A 21,931-nucleotide genomic window follows, 5' to 3' on the forward strand; every position below is an offset into this window, starting at 1 on the left:
GGCCCTTCCCACCCCTCTTTATTACTTTCTATGGAACTCCAATTACCCATATGCTATACTGCTTTATATTTTTCTATAGGTCATTGAGATTTTTTATTTTTCAGTCTTTCTCTTCTATGTGCTTCAATTTTGTATAGTTTCCGTTGCTGTGTCTTCAGGTTCACTTATTTTTTCTACTGTAGTGTCTAAACTCCCATTAATTCTTTTTTTAAAATGATTTTTATTTTTATTTTTATTTTTTTGAGTTGGAGTCTTGCTCTGTCGCCCAGGCTGGAGTGCAGTGGCACGATCTCGGCTCACTGCAAGCTCCGTCTCCCAGGTTCACGCCATTCTCGTGCCTCAGCCTCCTGAGTAGCTGGGACTACAGGCGCCCGCCACTGCACCCGGCTAATTTTTTTTATTTTTATTTTTAGTAGAGACGGGGTTTCACCGTGTTAGCCAGGATGGTCTCGATCTCCTGACCTCGTGATCCACCCGCCTCGGCCTCCCAAAGTGTTGGGATTACAGACGTGAGCCACCGCGCCCGGCTAAACTCCCCTTAATTCTATCTAGTGGAAGTTTTATGTCAGATAGTGTAATTTTAATCTCTAGAATTGCCATTTGCTTCTTTTTAGATGCCTTTTATTTCTCTCCCCGTTATATTCATCTTTTTGTAAGCCCTTGAGCATGTTGATCACAGTTAGAACTCTTTAAACATTCTTATGTTAATTCAATCATCTCTTTAATTTCCAGGTCTGTTTCCATGGACTGATTGCCCTACTGGTTATTAGCCACGTTTTCCTGCTCCTTTATGTGTTCAGTAATATTTTATTGGAGTCTGGCCATTGAAGAATTTTATATTTGTGAGTGCCGTAAATATATGTATTCCTGTTAAGAGTTTCATACTTTGTTCTGCCCCTGATTTATGTTGCCCAGCTTACTTTTCAAGAGTTTACTCTTTAAGCTTTTTTAGAGCAAAGGTAGAGGTAGACTTCCATGTCAGGCCACTCCCCACTACTAAGACTTTAGCCTTTTGGGGTATTTACTTAACACTCAGTGTATTCAACTAATTTTCTTCCTTCTGGCTTTGAGAACTGAAATGATTCCCTGACTTGTATGAACTCTTGGGATTTTTCAGATTTTGCTTCCCTGGTAGTAGGTCTTTGCCTAAAAGTGCTTTGCCCAAACTTGTAGAGCTTTACCGTACCCATGACTAGATTAGCATTCAAAGCCGCAAGGGGAACACTTGTGCAGACTTCTTTTTTTTTTTTGAAATGGAGTTCGCTCTTGTTGCTCAGGCTGGAGTGCAATGGCGTGATCTTGGCTCACTAAACCTCTGCCTCCCAGGTTCAAGCAATTCTCCTGCCTCAGCCTCCCAAGTAGCTGGGATTACAGGCACCTGCCACCACGCCCAGCTAATTTATTTCATTTTTAGTAGAGACGGGGTTTCACTATGTTGGCCAGGCTGGTCTCCAACTCCTGACCTCAGGCAATCCACCCGCCTCAGCCTCCCAAAGTGCTGGGATTACAGGCGTGAGCCACCACACCCGGCCCCTTGTGCAGATTTCTGAAGCTCTTCCCTGCATAGCACCCTCCTAATATATTGCCCTCCAAATTCTAGTCTCTTGGCCTCCTCAAACTTTGATTTTTGTCTCTTCAATGCAATAAGACCTTTGGGTTCTTTTGGGGTCCCACCTCCCTGTGCCACAGCCTAGAAACTGATTCCAGGCAGAACGCTATTGTAATCATTGGGCTCACTGCATATGCTTCCTTTCTTCTTGAAATCATAGTCCAGTGCTGCCTGTTGTCCCATGTTTGAAATCATTCCATATATTTTGTCCAGTGTCTTATTTGCTTATTGTAAAAAGGTAAGTCTGGATCCTGTTACTCTCTCATGGCCAGTAATGGAGGTTTGCCATTTTAATCATAATAAATTTTATTTATTTACTGCATTTAACAAACATCTATGGAATATCTACCGTGAAGAGCCCAGAAACAGGGAAAAATGATTCAGACTAATGCTTATACAATTAAAAAGTTACAATATTGTGGTAGCTTTTAAGTATGACCCCAAAATTCTTTGACACTCTTTCCACCAAGAGGTAAATTTTATTTCCTCTTCCCTAAAGTGTAGATGCTGTGACTGACTGTCCAAAAGAACATGACTGAAATGATGCTGTGCTTATTTCCTAGCCCAAGTCTTAAGAAACTGGCAGTTTCCTGGCTCTTGCAATACTCACTTGTATGCCCATCCAACACACTGAGAGGAACCAAACAGATACATAGGAGCTCCCATGTAGTTGTTCTGGTTGGTAACCCCAATGACTCAGTCAACTGCTAGGACCAACTGCCAGACATATAACTGAGCAAACTTTGAAATGACTGTAGCCCTGGCTGTAGTCATTCCAGCCTCTGAGCTACCCCCGCTGAGACTGTGTGGTCCCGGCTAAGTTCTAACCAAATTTCTGTTTGTAAGCAAAAGAAATGATTGTTGTTGCCCTTAGATGCTAAATTTGCAATTTGCAGTGCTTTTTTTTTTTTTTTGAGATGGAGTTTCACTCTTGTTGCCCAGGCTGGAGTGCAATGGTGTGATCTCGGCTCACTGCAACCTCCACCTCCCGTGTTCAAGCAATTCTCCTGCCTCAGCCTCCTCAGTAGCTGAGATTACAGGTATGCGCCACCATGCCCAGCTAATTTTGTATTTTTAGTAGAGACAGGGTTTCTCCATGTTGGTCAGGCTGGTTTTGAACTCCCGACCTCAGGTGATCTGCCCCCCTCAGCCTCCCAAAGTGCTGGGATTACAGACGTGAGACACCATGCCCAGGTATAATAGACACCTGTAACACATACCATACCATTAAGTGCTATATAATAGAGGTAGTCAATTAACAAATGGATTAACAAATATTTATTATGTGCCTATTACTAGTCAGGTACTGAGTCAGGAAAGGCTTTTAAGAAGCAAAATCTAAGTGGAAGTTTAGAGGAGATCTAGGACCTAAATAGAGTAAGAGCAGGAAAAGCAGAAAGAGTTGCTTGTTTGAAGATACAAAAAGCATGGGGGCGAATGCTAGTAGTTCAGAAAGGCTAACGTAGAGGGTAGGAGAAAAAAAACTGTGAAGAGATGAGTTACTGAGAGGTCAGTTCATTAAGGAGGTAATGCTAAAGAAGAGGGGTTTAATCCTGAAGGTAAGGCTACTCTGCACACTTGTAATCATACAATTAATTTAATTTTTTATTTAATGACTATCTTCCCCAAAGGCTGTACTCCAAAAAGGCTAAATCTCACAGAGCTTTTATCCCTATAATTCCAGCATCTAAAATGTTACCTGGCACACATGGGAGTTAATAAATATTTGCTGAATGACTGAGTAACTGAAGAAACTCTATAAGAATTTTAAGGAAATGATATATAATCAGATTTGTGTATTAGAAAAATCATTCTGGCGGTAAGAGAGAGAATGGTTTAGAGGTAATAGCTGTATTAGCTAGCTTGGGCTGCCATAACAAAATACCAGAGTGAGTGACTTATACAACAGAAATTAATTTTCTCGCCGTTCTAAAGGTTGGAAGTCTGAGATCAGGGTACCAGCATGGTCGGGTTCTGGCGAGGGTTCTCTTACTGGCCTGCAGACAGCTGCCTTCTCGCCACATCCCCACATGGCAGAGAGAGGGAGAGACAGCAAGCAATCCAGTGTCCTTCTTATAAGGGCACTAATCCCATTAGCAAGGCCCCAGCCTCATGACCTCATCTAACTCTAATTATCTCCCAAAGATTCTGTCTCCAAATACCATCACATTGGGCATAAGGGCTTCAACATTTGTATTTTTGAGGATACAATTCAGTCCACAGCTGTAGGAAAGGAGAAAAGACAGCAGGAGGTGAATGTAGTAACTTGCCTAAGAGATGAGGGTATAAACTAAAGTAGTGACAATGCAGAGGAAGAGGAAAGACTGAGAAATAGTAATCATTCCTAATTGGGCTGGAATTATTAAACTGTTAAAAACCTTCCTAGGATATTCTTTTTCCTGAATTTGAAAATTATAGACTTTTTCCTGTAGTAACTCTATTTGCACACCAGTTTTTTTTTTTTTTTTTTTTTTTTTTTTTTTTGAGACAGAGTCTCTCTCTGTCGCCCAGGCTGGAGTGAAGTGGCCCGATCTCGGCTCACTGCAACCTCCATACGCCAGGTTCAAGCAATTCTCCTGCCTCAGCCTCCTGAGTAGCTGGGATTACAGCTGCCCACCACCACGCCCAGCTAAGTCTTTGTATTTTTGGTAGAGACCGAGTTTCGCCATGTTGGCCAGGCTGGTCTCAAACTCCTGACCTCAGATGATCCACCTGCCTCAGCCTCCCAAAGTGCTAGGATTACAGGCGTGAGCCACCACACTTGGCCAGTATTTTTGTTTTTAATGTAGATGAATTTTCAAAATCAAACTGAGAATAAAGGGATATAACATTTAACAAACAACCACAGAATTTATTAAACATACAACATTACAGAAACATTTTAATATGCCATTGATATGTAGTCTTCAAAACGTTTTAAAAACTGTGGTAATACTAAAAGTGAAACTCATAGAATTTCAGTATTTTAAAGGGATAATAAGGGACGTTAACCACAAAATACAAAGCATTTCACTTTTTATGTTTGTCTTTTAAGTTAAATATTAAAAATTTTATATTTAAAAAATGTTTATTATTTATACAGCACATTAATCATCGAGACCCCCCTGCCCCCACAGCTAAAGTCATTCTAGGTCAGAATACACGGATACTGCTCTCAATACTAGTATGTATTATTCCCAGTGCACACATATTGATAATCAAGGCTTGAACAGTTTGTGCCCTGGCTTATTGCTGGCAACAGAGTAATTCAGTCCGGAGTAGAGAACATGTACAAATGCATTTTCATCAATATCTGGCTCTGATACACCCAGTCTGAGCCAGCAATATCTGGCTCAGGCACTTATGATAATGGCCCAAGACACTGCTCAGGATCTTAAGGTAAACAAGTTGTCACCTAATTCTGTCAGCCCAGCAATCAAAGCACATTTTTGAGAGGGAATGTTCTGACTTCCGTATCAGTCGTGATATTTCCGAATAATTCTATACTTGTCATAATGAAACACAAGCACGCTTTTGGTATTGGCCCTTCAAAACATTAAGAAACTGGTAGTACCAACATACCATTTTTGACATTGTTGTATTTTAACATTTTTTCTGCTTTTGAAAGGAATACACGCTCATCATTAAAATATTTTGAATAATAAAATGCACAAAGAACAAAAACATTGTCTAGAATCTTGCCACTCAGAGACAATCATGTCATAATATTCTCATGTATTTCCTTTCAGATTTTTTAAATTGTGGGCATTTGTAATTTTATAACGTTTGTAACTTCCTTCTGAAAATTTGTGTATTCAGATGTCTATGTAAATATGAATCTGTATTATGCACCTTAAATGGCTGTGTAGTTTTCACATCTTATGTACTATGATTTAATTGACCAGTGTAAATTACAGTGATCAGTTACACTTATTTAGTGCTTACTCTATGCCAGGGACTGTAATAAGCGTTTTGCTTGTACTAATTCATTTGATCCTCACAACCCTATTATTCCTGTTTCTTACACATGAGGAAACTGAGACACCAAGAGGTGAAGCAATTTGTCCAATCACTTAATGTGGGACATTTAATGGCTGGCAATGCTTTGATCCTTTAGACAATGTTGCCAGGTATACCTTTGTTCATGTTTTAAAAGAATGTCTTTAGGATTAATTTGCCGAAATGGAATTGCTGGGTCCTAAGGTTTTAAAAATTTTTTTACAGGCTTCCAAATATTTCCCTTAGGAAGATTATACAGTATTTACACTTCATCCAACAGTATGTGAGTGTCTGACTCCTCACATCCCTGATTCTTTGCAGTTTTTCTCTTTTTTTGAGACGGAGTTTCGCTCCCGGGTTCAAGCGATTCCCAGCCTCAGCCTCCCGAATAGCTGGGATTACAAGCGCGCACCACCACGTCCGGCTAATTTTTTGTATTTTTAGTAGAGACGGGGTTTCACCATGGCCAGGCTGGTCTTGAACTCCTGACCTCAGGTGATCTGCCGGCCTCGGCCTCCCAGAGTGCTGGGATTACAGGCGTGAGCCACCGCGCCCGGCCGATTCTTTGTAATTTTTACCTAAATGACAAAACATTATCTAACTGCTACTTTAATTTGCACATTTCACTTTTAGAGGTGGGACTTCATTTTTAATGAATTTTTAAGCACTCTTTGATTACTATGTATTAATCCTGTGTTGACATGTCAATATTAGTTTCCACGCTACATTTGGAGATGCTGTAATTTGCGGGATAATTTTCATTTAGGTACAAGATGTGCTTACTAAGTTTGTTCCAAGTGGGACGCAACATCTCTAGTAGATGCTCCTTAAAACTTCTCCATCACACAGAGAATAATTTTTATTGGTTAACTAAACTTATAAGTAAAATAAACCAACATTTTGGGTTGCTAGGAATCACTCACTGATCAACTTTTAGCTCCAGTTTTTTTCTGTTTTCTTTTTTTTGCTCAGTCTAGGGAGGCTATCTTGGGCTGTGAAAGACATGTCACCAACCATCACAGCTGCTGAGTGATTGCACGGTTAGTCAGTATGTGCCAACGCCCTACTAGAAGAGCTGTCTGCAGATTCCAAAGCCGGGCGTTCAGAGAATCCCGGGAAGGAGCCAGCGTTACCTCAGCCTCTCCGAGGGACACGCGCGCCCTGAACACTCCCCTCTTGGGATTCAGGCCAATTCGTTCAGCTCCCATGACTTCATCCGAGCAAGTTTGTCACCTCACACAGCTAATTAAACTGTTTACCTAGAGGATGATCCAAAGGAATTTCCATTTCCTTCCAGAGGGAATACAAGGTTATGATAACCGAGACAGCGAGAGGAAAAAAGGGGCACAACTCGACCCGAATTCAACCTGCTTTCTTTCTCTTGGGTCTCCCAGTCACTCCTGGGGTTGTTAGTAGGCTTCAGCACGCCTGAAGGACCCCGTCCTCCGGAGACTCCTAGCCAAGGGAAAAGCAGAAAACACAAGAACTAATTCCACTCTTATGTGTGACTAATTAAAAGAGCAGTCAGGCAGAGGGGACTCCCTGTTCAGCCTTTACCGATGGGGCAGGCTCGGGGCAGCTTTGAGACAGGCAGCGCCAAGGTCGCCCAGATTCCCGACAAGCTCCGCGCGGGGGCTTCCTCGGCTCCTTGCTGTTGCCGCCGCCGCCGCTGCTGCCGCGGTTGGTGGGGTTGGGTGAGAGGAGGAGCTGTCGCGGACTCTGTAGAGTCAGTCTCTGTTGCTCTTTTTGCCTGAGGAGTCTTCCATCCTACGTCGAGCCCTGACTCCCGTGCTGTCGAGGGGGAGTCCCCGGGGACACCTCGGCACGCAGTGGAGATGCCTCTTTTTGCCACCAATCCCTTCGATCAGGATGTTGGTAAGTGTTTTTGCCTCTCCCTGCCCATTCCTCACCGGACTGCACGCTCACTCTGCCAGCCCCTGCCTGCATTCAGGACCCTCGGGCCAGGGCCGAGGAAGAGCTCTCTCTTCCCCTTTCCTGAGGCTCCCTCCTTCAGAGCTGGGAGGAGGTTGAGGGCTTGGCGCATCCTCTTTGAAAGAAATGGGACTCATCCTGTGAAATGGGCCTTGAGCTAGGACTGTAGGTTGCCAAAGAACTGCTGAATGGGTTGGTGTAAAGGGCCTGGGAGGAGCAGCTGGTGTAGCATCTGGTGCAGGGACTGTGCTTCTGGAAGAACAGCGAAGGGCTTAAGGCGTATGTTGGCTAGATTAGGATTGTAAACCCTGTACCAAAAGTGCTTGCCTAGACAAATAAATGTTGAGCGTCTGGAACTGGCAGAATGTTTTAGGTAAGGTTCCTTAGAGGATTTTAAAATCTTTTGTAACAGTAACTGAAGGAGGGAGCTCTGGTTAAGGGTAGACTCTCAAAAATGTTGGGAGCGATGAAGATGAAATACTTGGCAACGACTGAAACCGAATTGAGGATCTGAGCCTTTGGGATGTCTCTCTTAGGCTAGGTCTCTGCACTTTAAAAGGTGTAAAGAAGTGTGGAAGAAGTTGTTGAATCTGGAAAGAGTTTGAAATGCTACATTTTTGTTGTTTTCTGAATCACTGGTATTAGGTACTGATGATGTCAATTCAATAGGTTTGCTTTTTGTTTTTTATTTTATTTTATTTTATTTTTTTCTGACTTGAAGATAATAATTATGGGAATTTGAGTTTCCGGGGAGAGAATTTTGGTTTAATTTGAACGCACGTAGTACCTTGGCACACAAGTGTGGACTGAAAGCAAGCCAAATACCATTTCCAAATCCCTTATGGCAGAATGTAATCATTACTGTGAATAAGGACAACCTTATGAATTTACTTGTCTTTGTGTATTTTAATTATGAAAGGTGGATGTTGAATTTTTCTTTTTAAACTCTTCCTTAGAGTATGTCACTGAAACTTGGAGGTTTATATAAGAGTAGAAAAAGGTTCACTCCTTATCTCTGCCACTTCTCAGCTCACGGTGAAATCATAGGCAAGTTAAATTCTTTGAGTTCCAGTGTTCTTGTCTTTAAAGAGGGGAAAACACATCATTCCATTCTGCGGTTAAATAATATGTCTAGAGGGCCTGCTACAGTACCTTTATGTGGTTGGCACTTACTAGATGTTACCTTTTTTGTTCCGCCTTAAATGAGTGTCCTGAATGTTAGCAGTGGACGGAACCTTGGAGATCACCGATTATACTTAATGAATTGGAAAATTGCATTTAATTTAATAAGCAGTTAGCACACACTACAGGACACAGCGGCTCAGTGACATAAGAGATACAGTGATGAGCAAGGCCTAGTTGCTGCTCTCAAGCAGTTTTACATCTCACTACATGAATCTCTAGGGGAAATACTTAAAACAGCTTCTTAATACTTGCTTCTTCTGTTTACAGCACCTTTGTCTAGTTTTCTTGGTCCTGTATAATTTAGCTAGCAACTACCCAATCACCTTTATAGTCTACTGACTTTGTGAACACATATTTGCATTGGATTCAGGTAAATTTCTTAATGTCAAACCCGTTCCTAGTACCTGTACCACCCAGTTCAAACACAGGCACCTTCTTGCGTTTATGCTTTTGTCCTAATGCTTATGCTTTCTTTTATCTTTCAACATATCCTTATGTGTTAAGGCCAACTCAGAATCCAACTTGTTACACCTGAATCATTTCCTGATTACTGTAGCAAAGGGTTTCTCAGTAGCAACGTTATTGACGGTTTGGGCCAGATAAATATCTTTGTCATAGGAGTTTGTCCTGTGCAATGTAGGGTGTTCAGCCTTATCCCTGGCCTTTATCCACTAGATGCCGGTGACACCCAGCCCCCACTCATGATTTTAGAAGTCTCAGGACATTGCTAAATGCCCCCTGGAAGGACAAAATACCTCCCAGTTGAGAACCGCTGCACTAGTCCACTCTAATTTCCACCTTCTTACAAAATCCTCTAACTTATTTTAGCATTTTTGCCTTTACCGAATTATTTAGCATTCGAGATAGTTATATACTGTAATTTCCTCCTTAATGAGTGGTTGCTACATAGGAGGTGTTTAATAAATGTTTGTTGAGTTGAGAATGTGTCAGTTGAGCCTGCCAGACGGTATACTTCTTCAGTGTAGCAACATTGTTTTGCTCCAGAAAAGCTTACTTTTTAAAGTTGCTCAGGTTTTGGTATTGGACCAATTCTCTTCTCACAATCTTTGTACTGAAATATTACAAAAGGTTTATCTAAGAAGACCCCTCAGAGATTCCCCGTACATAAGCCTTGCACAGAGCCAGTAGACTCTTATTATTTTTTAATAGTATAACATATAGAATACAGTGTATAGAATACACTTAACAATTTTTTCTTTCACCATATCTACCAATGAATAGGTCATAACGTTAAAGTAACTCATTTGATACAATTATTTATCACTTAGCACTCGTATACATTTGCACATCTTCAAAATTAATTGTCTTCAGTCTTAATCTGAGGCTGAATCAGAAATTCGCTGACTGATTTATATAATATAACATTTTTTATAAAGAGACACAATGCTGGTGATAGCTTTTCCCTTGGAAGAAACACCGAAAGATGTTACTAGAATGTGAGCTCTGTGAGGACAGGGATTTTTGTTTGATTTGTTCACTGCTGTATCCCTAGCTGTAGACCAGTGTTTGGCATGCTGAAGAACTTCCAATAAACATTTATGGAATAAATGAATCTCATTTTGGACATTATAATTCAAGAGCTGAATTTAGAAGAAACGTAAAGATAACTTATTTCATCAAGTTTGTATTTCAAAGTCTCTAGTGACTTCCACCTTGCCAAATCCAATGGTCACTTTCTAGTCCATTTCTTTGTTGATCTCTTAAGCATTCCTCTTTGATATACAGTATTTTATTCATGGGATTTCAGGACACCAAACTTTTTCTTATTTTCTACTTAGCTCCTTTTAAATTTTTTTGCTTCCCCTTTTTGCAACTTCTAAAAGTTGAGTGCCCTGCGGCTCAGTTCCGGAGCCTCTTCTCTCCTTCCACTTTTTTTTTTTCCCTTAGAGTATTGGGAAGCAATTTAGCTTAGTGTTAAGAATTCAGACTCTGGGGCCACACTGCTTGGATTCAGTCCCAGGTTTGCTGCTTACCGGCAGTGTGATTTTTGGCCTAGTTGCTTAGATACTCTGTGTCTCAGTTTCCTTATCTTTAATATGGAATATAAGAGTAATAATAGTTCTTACCTCAGAGAGTTGTTAAGAGGGTTGAGTTAATATTTGTAAAGCACTTAGAAAAATTTCTGTACTTTTTATTAAGTAAGATTTTAAAAAGAACCTCATCTAATTTCTTAGCTTTAAATATCTAGTGTATTCTGGTGACTCCTGGATTTGTTCTTACTCTCAGCCTCTTGCCTGAGCTCTCGACCTAGATATCCATCTCCTTACTGAGCATCTCCATTTGGATTCTGCTTAGAGTCTAAAAACAAACATTCAAAAACTCAGTTCTTAGTTCTTTGCCCAAACCTGCTCATTCCTTCATCCTTGCCCTTCTCAGTAGACAACATGATTACTGTTTCCTGTCACTGAGCTCCAATGTCTAGGAGTATCATTGATTCTTCTTATTTCTTCACACTTCACATTCATCCTATCAGCAAGATATTTTGGCTGTACTTTAAAAATATATCCAGAATTTCATTGACAGGTGAAACTAGCTGGACTTCCTGGGTCAAGTGGGGACTTGGAGAACTTTTCGGTCTTACAAGGGGATTGTAAAATGCACCCATCAGTGTTCTGTAAAAACGCACCAATCAGTGCTCTGTAGCTAGCTGCAGGTTTGTAAAATGCACCAATCAGTGCTCTGTAGCTAGCTAGAGGTTTGTAAAATGGACCAATTAGCACTCTGTAAAATGAACCAATCAGCAGGACATGGGCGGGGACAAATAAGGGAATAAAAGCTGGCCACCCCAGCCAGCAGCAGCAACCGGCTCGGGTCCCCTTCCATGCTGTGGAAGCTTTGTTCTTTCACTCTGCATAATAAATCTTGGTGCTGCTCACTCTTTGGGTCCGTGCCACCTTTAAGAGCTGTAACACTCACCACAAAGGTCTGTGGCTTCATTCTTGAAGTCAGCGAGACCACAAACCCACCAGAGGGAACAAAGTCCGGACACATCATCACCTTTTTCTGTCTCACCATTCTTACCTTACTTCAGTCATTGTTATCTCTCATAGTCAGTGGCAAGAGCCTTCTGGTAGGTTTCTTTGTTACCACTCTTGCCTCTACAATCAGTTCTCATTTACAAAGGTCAGTGATCTTTTAAAAATGTTAGATAATGTCACTTACCTGCTCAGAGTTCTCTGGTAGCTTCCTATCCTACTTAAAGGGAAATGCAAGTTTTTTTATTGTGGCTCACAATATGGCTTCTTCCTGTGTGTCTGATATGATTATGATCTCCAAACTCACTCTGTTGAATTCCAGGCTTCTTAAATCTGAACGCTCCACGCTCATTCCTGCCTCTGTAGCTATATGGTACTCTCTTTGCCTGGGATACTCCTCACCCAGGTATTTGAAGGTCTGGATATTCATCACACCCATTCAGGACTCTGTTCAAACGTCATTTTCTAAGAGAGGCTTTCCCTAATAATCTTCTGTAAAAAATATCCTTCTTGGGCTGAATGCAGTGGCTCACGCCAGTAACCCCTACACTTTGGGAAGCTGAGGCAGGAGGATTCCTTGAGGCCAGGAATTGGAGACCAGTCTGGGCAACATAATGAGACCCTGTCTCTACAAACAATAAAAAAGTTAGCTGGCATGGTGGTATGCCTGTAGTCCCAGTTACTCGGGATGCTGAATCCAGAGGATTGGTTGAGCCTGGGAAGTCAAGGCTGCAGTGAGCTATGACTGCACTCTTGCCTGGGCAGGAGAGTGAGACCCTGTCTTTAAAAAAAAAAAAGAATTAAAAAAAATGCATCTTTACCCTCTCACTCTGTTTCTTTGTTCCATTTCTTTTTCTTTATAGTACTTAGTGACCTGACATTAATTGATTGATTATCTTTTGTGTGGAATGTAAACTCCATCAAGATGAGAACTTTTCATTTTTTTTCCCCTAATGCTTCAGGGATAGTGTCTGGTACATAGAAAGCACTCAAGAATTATTTATCAAATAATGAATTATTGGTATTTTTCTAGAACATTAGTCTTGTGTTTCTATTTGCTGTTCTTTTTTCCCTCCAAAACAAATTCATCTGTCAGAAAACTGAAGTTATCTTTCTCAGTCTGGCTCTTCATTCATTATTTGGTAACATTTTTGTTTGTTTTTAAATGTTTTTTACATTAATATAGATGGGGTTTTGCCATGTTGACCAGGCTGGTCTCGAACTCCTAGCCTCAAGTGATCTGCCTGCCTCAGCCTCCCAAAGTGCTGGGATTACAGATGTGAGGCACCCGGGCCCAGCCAATTTGGTAATATTTTAGTGTTGTAGTTATCTTGACTTGAAACCCAAGAGGCATCTTTGAATCGTTTGCCTGCCTCTGCTAAATCATCATATGTCTTTGTTTCTATAATAGAATATTTGTGTTCCCAGTCAGACTGCTTTGGACCAGTCCACGTCCTACATACTTGGACATTTTTTTAGTCTGCTTTGCTTAGTCTAGTCAGCCTCATAAATCATAAGCTAGATGAATCTTAAATGTTAATGTCACATTCTCCTGAAGTGTGGTATGATAGAAAGACCTTGGGCTTTGGGCTTAAATTGCACCTGCAGCATTTACTCTTAGTAAATGGACACAATGTATAGTTGGATAGGTATAGGACCCCTTTGAATTCACTTTCTACTTTGGTAAATAGGGATAGAAATATCCATTATACATCATGCGGATGCTATGAGGATTACTTGTGAAAACACATGACATTCTGACTCTTTACCAGAGTTGAATAGGCTTCAAATATCTCAAGTTCAGCATGTTCAAAACCATTTGAAATTTTTCTTCTCAATTATGCTTTTTGTCTGTTTTGATAGTTGGTACCTAAGTTTACTTAGTCATACAAGTCGTGAACTTGGGAGTAATTCTTGACTTCTGTAGTTGTAATTTTCTACATTCTAAACAACAAATGTATCCTGTCTACCCTGTGCCAGATACCCTGGTACCGAATATGCCCTCAAGGATTCCAGGTTTAGATCACCACTCTCTCAGATTAGTACAGTAGCTTCCAGCTGTTCTTCCCTGCTTCCAGTTTTTCCCTAGTTATTTTCCAGATGGCTGATGGTGATATTTTTAAAATGTAAATGTACGCGTGGCCCCTCCGTTTGAAATATTTATAGAGAGGGCTGGGCGCGGTGGCTCACGCCTATAATCCCAGCACTTTGGGAGGCCGAGGCGGGCGGATTATGAGGTCAGCAGATCGAGACCATCCTGGCTAACATGGTGAAACCCCATCTCTACTAAAAATACAAAAAATTAGCCGGGCGTAGTGGCGGGCGCCTGTAGTCCCAGCTACTTGGGAGGCTGAGGCAGGAGAATAGCGTGAACCTGGGAGGCGGAGCTTGCGGTAAGCCAAGATCACACCACTGCATTGCAGCCTTGGTGACAGAGCGAGACTCCGTCTCAAAAAAAAAAAAAAAAAAAAAAAAGTTCTGAAGAATCTACCGCTTTCACAGTACTTTGAACTTTTCAGCAGGGCATGTAAGGCCTCTTACGTTTGGCTTCTTTGTGACTCTTGAGCCTCACCTTCCACTTTTTTCTTGCAGGTGTATTTCACTCCTTATTGGTTTTATGCCACTGTGCTCTTCAGATGTGGATCCTCTGGCTTGACATACCTATTTGTTCATTAATCCTCAGTAGGTTTGTTTTGAGGAGATGATGCATGTAAAGCACTTAGCATAGCACTTGGCATGTAGTAACCAATGGATACCTTTTAGCTCCTTTTATAATCAAGTTAGAAATAGATGTGGGGACTATTGGATTCTAAGGTGTGCAATTAGTTACTGTTAAAACATAGGAGAGAAATGTGAAAATTCAGAATACAAGTATGTTAACCATCTGATATCCACTGGATTAAGAACTTGTATTCTTTGGTTCTTCTGTCCCTATTTTACCTCTCCTCTAAGCGTTTTTTCTAATTCCTCTAGGTTATCATTTCTGTTTTATGTTCCTCTCTGAAATGCTTCCATGCTGTTCTTTTGATACCTACTTCTTTTTCTGGTTAGCAGAGCTTCAGATTACTTTTCTTTGCAGATACAGTTTCCAGGAGGATCAGGGATATTAGATGAAAGATTTTTGAAGAATTGATTTGCAAAGAGGATAATTTCTTTCAGACTTACTTTTCCATTGGCCATTTTTAATGAACTGTTACATCTTCGGGCTGACTGAATGACAGTTCTTTCCTCACCACCTAAATGTGATGCGAAGTCATCCTGTCAGCATTTCTTACCTCCCCAGATCTTTGACAGTCATAAATTTTGAGAAAAATCAAAAGTTGCTGCTTATCAGAAAAAGTTCTCTAATCTTTTGAAAAGACTATTGAAATTCAAATGAGGCTCTGTGTATGTTTTTTCTGGGTACTGCTGGGCAGATTTCTCAATCTCCTCTTTTTGAGTATTAGTGTAACGATAATCTCAGGATAAAATGAGATCATTATGAAGCTTTGAATTCTTTAGAAGCAAGTCTGTTATTTTTGTCACTTTTCCTTTTCCCACAAACCCTGTTTTTGTCTTAGAAAATAAATAGTTTTGACTTCATTTGCTATTCACAGAACCATGTTGTAGGTAGTTTATATCCTTCTGATTAAAAAAAAATACTTGTTCTTTTATAACTGAGCAGAATTGTGCCACTGATTTTGATGATTTTGAGGCAGCCTCAATAAATGAAGTGAACAATTTTAGATTTCTGAAGTGGGTTGTGTTTCTGATCCATCCATACAAAGATGAATCAGATGCTGATTCTATTTATGTGTAGGAAAGTAATAAAGTAGTTCATGAGTGTTCAACATAATATCTGCTGATAACTGTATCATATGTTCCTTGGTATATCATTAATCAAGAACTGTAAGATAGCACTCAACTATGATAGTAGACAATTTATATTTGATCAGATAAACTGTTAACTTTTTAATAAGTTTTAATATGCTTAGCTATTATGTTTTTAAATAAGGTGGCAGGTTTTAGAATTTAAGTGTGTTCTTTTAAAAAATGCACTTAAAAAAAAAAACAACCTGCTTGGCTACCAGTCAGTGAGAGTGATGAATTAATTATTAAAATGCACTACCAGAACAAAGTAATAACACGCTTTCCTTTTCTAAGATGAAGTAAGTGATATTGTTCAGAATGACTCACTCAATATTCTTGGGCTTTAGAGGGGTTGAGTACCTAGGGAGCAGGCTCTGGGACTCCTCAATCAGAGCACTTCCACTTGGGTTTGCTGTATATATTGGGTTTCTTTTAAGATAAAATTCTCTTATAGTGTTGAATGATAAATAATTTGACTAGTCTTTGTTTCCTAGGAGACAGCCTCTAAATCCTTGGAATTTTCTGAGTGATAAGAGCATCTTTGTTATTTTTGGTGGGCCACTGGGATAATAGCTTAGTTTATGCTAATAAGATGACTCGGTCTGGGGGCTGGCCACTCCAGAAGGACTAACCATGTGATTAAAGGATTTGGGCTTTGAGTCATAGGACCTCCTGGGAAGGATAGGGACCTGGAGATTAAGTTCCACTGTGTGGTCATATTTCATAAATCATACCTATATAATGAAACCCCAATTGTAGAATCCATGAAGGTACATTTCCCAGTCCACTGAAACCTACACTGAAAAACTGAATATTCCGTGATGAAAACTGGAAACAAGCTATTTGTGAAAATGCTTTGTGATGTGTGGATTCATCTCACAGAGTTAAATGTTTGTTTTGGTAAAACAGGTTGTTTGTTTTGATAAAACAGGATAAAAACTCTGAACACTGAAGCTCAGTTGAGCATTCTGGTAGGTGATACACATTGTGGTGATACACAGTGATGTGCTTGGATGGTGATGAAGCTTCCTAGCACAGAAGCTTTATGTTTGGGACCCTCCCAGATCTAGCTCCATACAGGTGGTTGTTTGTATCTGGGGGTCTGCATTCATGGATTCAAACAACAGTGGATCAAAACTTGTAGAGGAAAAAATATCACGTCTATACGAAACACATAGAGACATTTTTCTTGTCATTATGCCCTATACAGTATAGTTATTTACATAACATTTACAATGAATTAGGCATGATAAGTAATCTAGAGAAATTAAAGTATATAGGAGGATGTGCAAAGGCTTTATGCAAATTCAATGCCATTTTATATTAGGGACTTGAGCATCCATACATTTTGGTATCTGTGGAAGATCCTGGAACCAACCTCCCATGTATACCAAGAGACAACTGTGTATCTCTATTGGCTGGTCCTGGTTTGTGTTTTTTATGATAAAACTCTAATTGTAAGTATAGTACTTTCTGTGTGAGTTGCTATGGTGAATTATCAATCCTGAAGGGTAGTGGGAACTCCCAGTTTGTATCCAGTTGGTCAGAAGTGCCTGGGGGCCCCAGAGCTTGTGTCTGAGGTTTGAAGTGAAGGGAGTCTTACGGAGAGCTGTGTCTTCAACCTGTGAAGTCTTTGCTGACTGGGTAGTTAGCATCAGAAGTATGCTAGCCCTCTGGGTAGTTAGCAGTGCATTGTAGAGGGTTTCTGCATTTGAAAGTTAAGTTTGAAAACCATTAAACCAGGTATTATTGTTATTATTATTATTATTATTATTGAGATGGAGGCTTGCTCTGTCACCCAGGCTGGAGTGCAGTGGCATGATCTCAGCTCACTGCAAGCTCCACCTCCTGGGTTCACGCCATTCTCCTGCCTCAGCCTCCCAGGTAGCTGGGACTACATGCGCCCACCACCAAGCCTGGCTAATTTTTTGTATTTTTAGTAGAGATGGGGTTTCACTGTGTTAGCCAGGATGGTCTCTATCTCCTGACCTCGTGATCCGCCCACCTCGGCCTCCCAAAGTGCTGGGATTACAGGCGTGGGTCACCGCGCCTGGCTAAACCAGGTATTATTTAAGGTCAATGTGTTACTGTGACTTTTTGTGGCTTCATATTGCAGATACATGAGTAGTCTTATCATTTTTTTGAGCACTTAGACTGAGAGCATGGTTATTGAAATAATTCCCCAAAGTAAACCTTATTATTTTCAAGGGATTTACAATATATTACCAAAACTTGAGCAATGATAGGTAAATTTGAGCTAGTTCTCCTCTTTTCCCTCTTCCAAACCACTTTTACATATTGGTGATAGATTAATATTTTTCAAAAAAGTCTGGGTCTTGTTGTTTTATTTCCTTATTTGGAACTCCTGGGATTCTGATGTTTCTTGAAGCAGTGCAAACACCTGAGCTAGTATTTTAGGTCTTAATGTTGTTCTCTTATTATTCCAAATTTTCACAAAGTAGTCTGTATTTCAGCCAGCCTAGATTCTTCATTATACTTCTTTTCTGTTTTGATGACTTTACTTTTTACTTTATTCACTTAATTAGAAACAGATCTCTCTCCAGGATCTTTACCTGTCTTTCAGTTTGCTTTGGGCTTTGCATTATTTGAAACCCTTTCAATCTTAAATGTAAGTCTATCTGCTGGTTTCATTTCCTTTCTTAGATTGTAAGCTACTTCTGGTAGGGTATGGCATGGACTAGAAGGCTATTCCATTTTGCTGAATATGTGTTCAAATTTTATAATTGCTTGCAAGTAAATCGCTTTATTGAGATCATGAATTGTTTGGATCTTTGTATTAATTCTTATGCAAGGAATTAATTTGTGTGAATAACCTGCTTTTGCTATCTTCTATGTTAGAAGATTTTAGGGTAGCTAGGTAGGTACCCTACCTAACCAATACCCATTGGTTATTATCCACTTGGTCTTTACTAGATGCTTATTTTAGTTGTCCAGTGGTAGTGACTAACTAGCAGGTGATGCTGTGATATATAGCAGGTATTATACACCTGTAAAATATTTGGTCAGAGTTGACTGCTTTCAATTTTTTGCGATTAAACTCACTTGACATACTTCCGCTCTCAGTAGTAGGTCAAAATGAGGAAATAAGTGTACTCTGTTGATCTAGGCAGCAGGGCATGGAGGAGAGTGTGGAAACAAGAATTTCATTATCACTTGGTCAAGACCAACCATTACAGATAAGAATCTTGGTATGAGTCATTTCCACCGTCCCCCCAACCCATCTGTGTTTAAAAAATGGAGACTGCTATTGAAGATCTTGGTGATGTTATCTTTCAGCATATCTGCTCTTTGAATTGCAGTGTTCCAGTTAAGACTGGTTACCCTCTGCTTCTGTACAGCTGTTGTTTTGAAATATAATGATTTTTTTAAAGTTTTTTTTCCTCCTACGCGTATTCTTTTTCTCTTAAGTTGCTTTTTTCTTTTTCTTTTTTTGGTCTTTTTCTTTATCTTCCACATTAGAAGATAGTTTCCTCACGCCTGCAATCCCAGCACTTTGGGAGGCCAAGGTGGGTGAGTCACCAGGTCAGGAGATGGAGACCATCTTGGCTAACACGGTGAAACCCGTCTGTACTAAAAATACAAAAAAATTAGCTGGACGTTGGGGCATGCGCCTGTAGTCCCAGCTACTCAGGAGGCTGAGGCAGGAGAATCACTTGAACCTGGGAGGTGGAGGTTGCAGTGAGCCGAGATCGCACCACTGCACTCCAGCCTGGGTGACAGAGCGAGACTCCGTCTCAAAAAAAAAAAAAAAAAAGATACTTTCAAATAGCTTACTTGTTTGCCCATGGCTAATACTGGAGAAATCAAAAGCACATTGGAAGTTCTGATCATGTGGTTAGGTCTCATTGACTTTTAACTTCACTGTAGGTTGGTCTGGTGGGCCATTGACTATGGAATTCTGCCTCTCCACTCCTCCCCCTGCAATATTACTGTCTTTAGGTCTTTCCTCTTGGGCTGACATAGAGCCCCCAGAAAATAGTCTTCTGATTTCTTGGAGGGTAACGGTTCAAATGTTGAATCAGCCTTGCATACCTGGGATGAATCTTAATTGGTCATGGCATATGTAATTCTTTTTATACATTGTTGGATTCAGTTTGCTGATGTTTTTGTAATCGGTGGAAGGTATCTGAGTTACTGGCAGTGAGTCTGTGTGGGTCTGCACCAATCTCAGTTCTTGCCTCCTCAGAAGAAAGAATTCATCTAAGGGGCGTAAGGCAGACAAAGAGATGAAGCAAGTTTCAGAGCAGGAGTGGAAGTTTATTAAAAAGCTTTACAGCAGGAAAGAAAGGAAAGTGCACTTGGAAGAAATCCAAGTGGGCGACTTGAAGAGTAAGTGCGGTGTTTAACTTTGATCCCAGGACTCTATAGGTTGGCCCATTTCCTGTGATTCTTCCCTTAGGGTGGGCGGCCCACATGCGCAGTGCCCTCCTTATACTTGGGAGGTGAGCATGCACAGTGTGTTTAGAAAGTTGTATGCATGCCCATCGGAGGCTTTCTTCCCTTTTCTGGTGGAGTGCCCCAGGAAGGTTGTATACTGCCATTTTGTCTCTTAATGCCCCTGCCTGGGCTCACTCACCCAGTGCCTGAGATTTTATTGGAGCCCCCTTTTTTGCTTCTCCCTGGTGCCTGCATTCAATTAACACTTTAATGTTTAACACTTGTGGACTGTTAGGAGCTTCTCTCTCCCTGGTGCAAGCTGCCAATTTATCACTTTTAGAGAGGCAATGTGATAATTGCTGAATCACCCAACATTCCTAGTGGCTGTGGGAGAACCCTCTCCTGCCCTGCTCATACCTGTCTTACTACCTGTAACATTTTGTTGAGGATTTTTGCATTTATGTTCATGAGAGATATTGGCCTATAGTTTTCTTGTAATGTTTTTGTCTGGTTTTGGTATCAGAGTAATGCTGGCCTCACAGAATGAGTTACGAAGTATCTCCTCTGCTTCTATATACTGCAAGAGATTACACAGAATTAGTATAATTTCTTCCTTAAATATTTGGTAAAATTCACCAGTGAACCCATCTGGGCCTGTGCTTTCTGTTTTGGAAGATTATTAATTATTGATTCAGTTTTTTAAATAGATGTGGGCCATTTAGATTGTCTGTTTCTTGTATGTATTTCAGCAGATTATGTCTTTCAAGGCATTGGTCCATTTCATCTAGGTTATCAATTTTGTGGGCATAGAGTTGTTCATAATATTCCTTCATTTTCTTTTTAATGTCCATGGGGTTTGTTGTGATGTCCCTTCTTTCATTTCTGATATTAGTAATTGGTGTTTTCTCTCTCTCTCTCTTTTTTTTTTTCCTTAGTTTAGCATGGCTAGCAGCATATCGGTTTTATTGATCTTTTAAAATAACCAGGTTTTGGTTGTGCTGATTTTCTGTATTGGTCTTATGTTCAGATTCATTGGTTTCTGCTCTAATTTTTGTTGTTTGTTTTCTTCTGCTTGCTTAGTTTGGATTTAATTTGCTCTTCTAGTTTCCTAAGGTAGAAGCTTATTGATTTTAGATCTTGATTCTTTTTAAAAGTATGTATTCAATGCTATAAATTTCCCTCTAACCACTGCTTTTGTTGCATCCCACAAATTTTGCGAAGTTGTATTTTCACTTAGTTCAAAGTATTTTAAAATTTCTTTCAAGTTTTTTTTTACTCGTTTAAAAGTGTGTTAGTCTCCATATACTTTGGGATTTTCCAGCTATCTTTCTGTTATTGATTTCTAGTTTATTCCATTGTAATCACTATGTGATTTCTGTTTTTTTAGATTTGTCTTGGTTTGTTTTATGGCCCAGAAGGTGTTCTGTCTTGGTGAATGCTGCATGAGAGCTTGGGAAGAATGTGTATTCTGTTGTTTTTGGATGAAGTAGTCTATAGATGTCAATTGTCAATTATATACAGTTGACTGATGGTGTTGTTGAGTTCAACTATGTCCTTTCTGATTTTCTGCCTACCTGACCTATCCATTTCTTTTTTTTTGGTCTTGCTCTGTCGCCCAGGCTGGAGTGCAGTGGTGCAATCTTGGTTCACTGCAACCTCTACCTCCCGGGTTCAAGTGATCCTCCTATCTCAGCCTCCTGAGTATGTTCAGCTAATTTTTGTATTTTTTTGTAGAGGAGAGGTTTCATCATGTTGCCCAGGCTAGTCTTGAATTCCTGGGCTCAAGTGATCTGCCCATGTCAGCCTCCCATAGTGTTGGGATTACAGGCAAAAGCCACTGTGCCTGGCCTCATCCTTTAACTTTTAATCTCTATATGTTTTTATGTCTAAAGTGAGTTTCTTATAGACAACATACAGTTGTGTGTTGTTTTTTGATTCACTTTGACAATTTCTGCCTTTTAATTGGTGTAGTATGCAGACCATT

General features: G+C 40.2%; 1 protein-coding gene across 2 annotated transcripts in view; it reads left to right on the forward strand.

Moving 5' to 3' along the window:
- Nucleotides 1-6,559: 6,559 nt before the first annotated feature.
- STAM (signal transducing adaptor molecule) overlaps nt 6,560-21,931 on the forward strand; it is a 72,441-nt gene continuing 57,069 nt past the window's right edge. Inside the window, exon 1 of one of the 2 annotated variants that reach the window (XM_019035442.4) lies at nt 6,560-7,462. In XM_019035442.4, coding sequence (XP_018890987.1) covers nt 7,423-7,462 — 40 coding nt within the window. In that variant the 5' untranslated portion in view covers nt 6,560-7,422. The remainder of the gene's footprint in view (nt 7,463-21,931) is intronic. The other variant, XM_063709919.1, reaches the window with a different exon arrangement.

The sequence above is a fragment of the Gorilla gorilla genome, chromosome 8 (assembly GCF_029281585.2).
Source record: "Gorilla gorilla gorilla isolate KB3781 chromosome 8, NHGRI_mGorGor1-v2.1_pri, whole genome shotgun sequence".
Classification (NCBI taxonomy): Eukaryota; Metazoa; Chordata; class Mammalia; order Primates; family Hominidae; genus Gorilla; species Gorilla gorilla.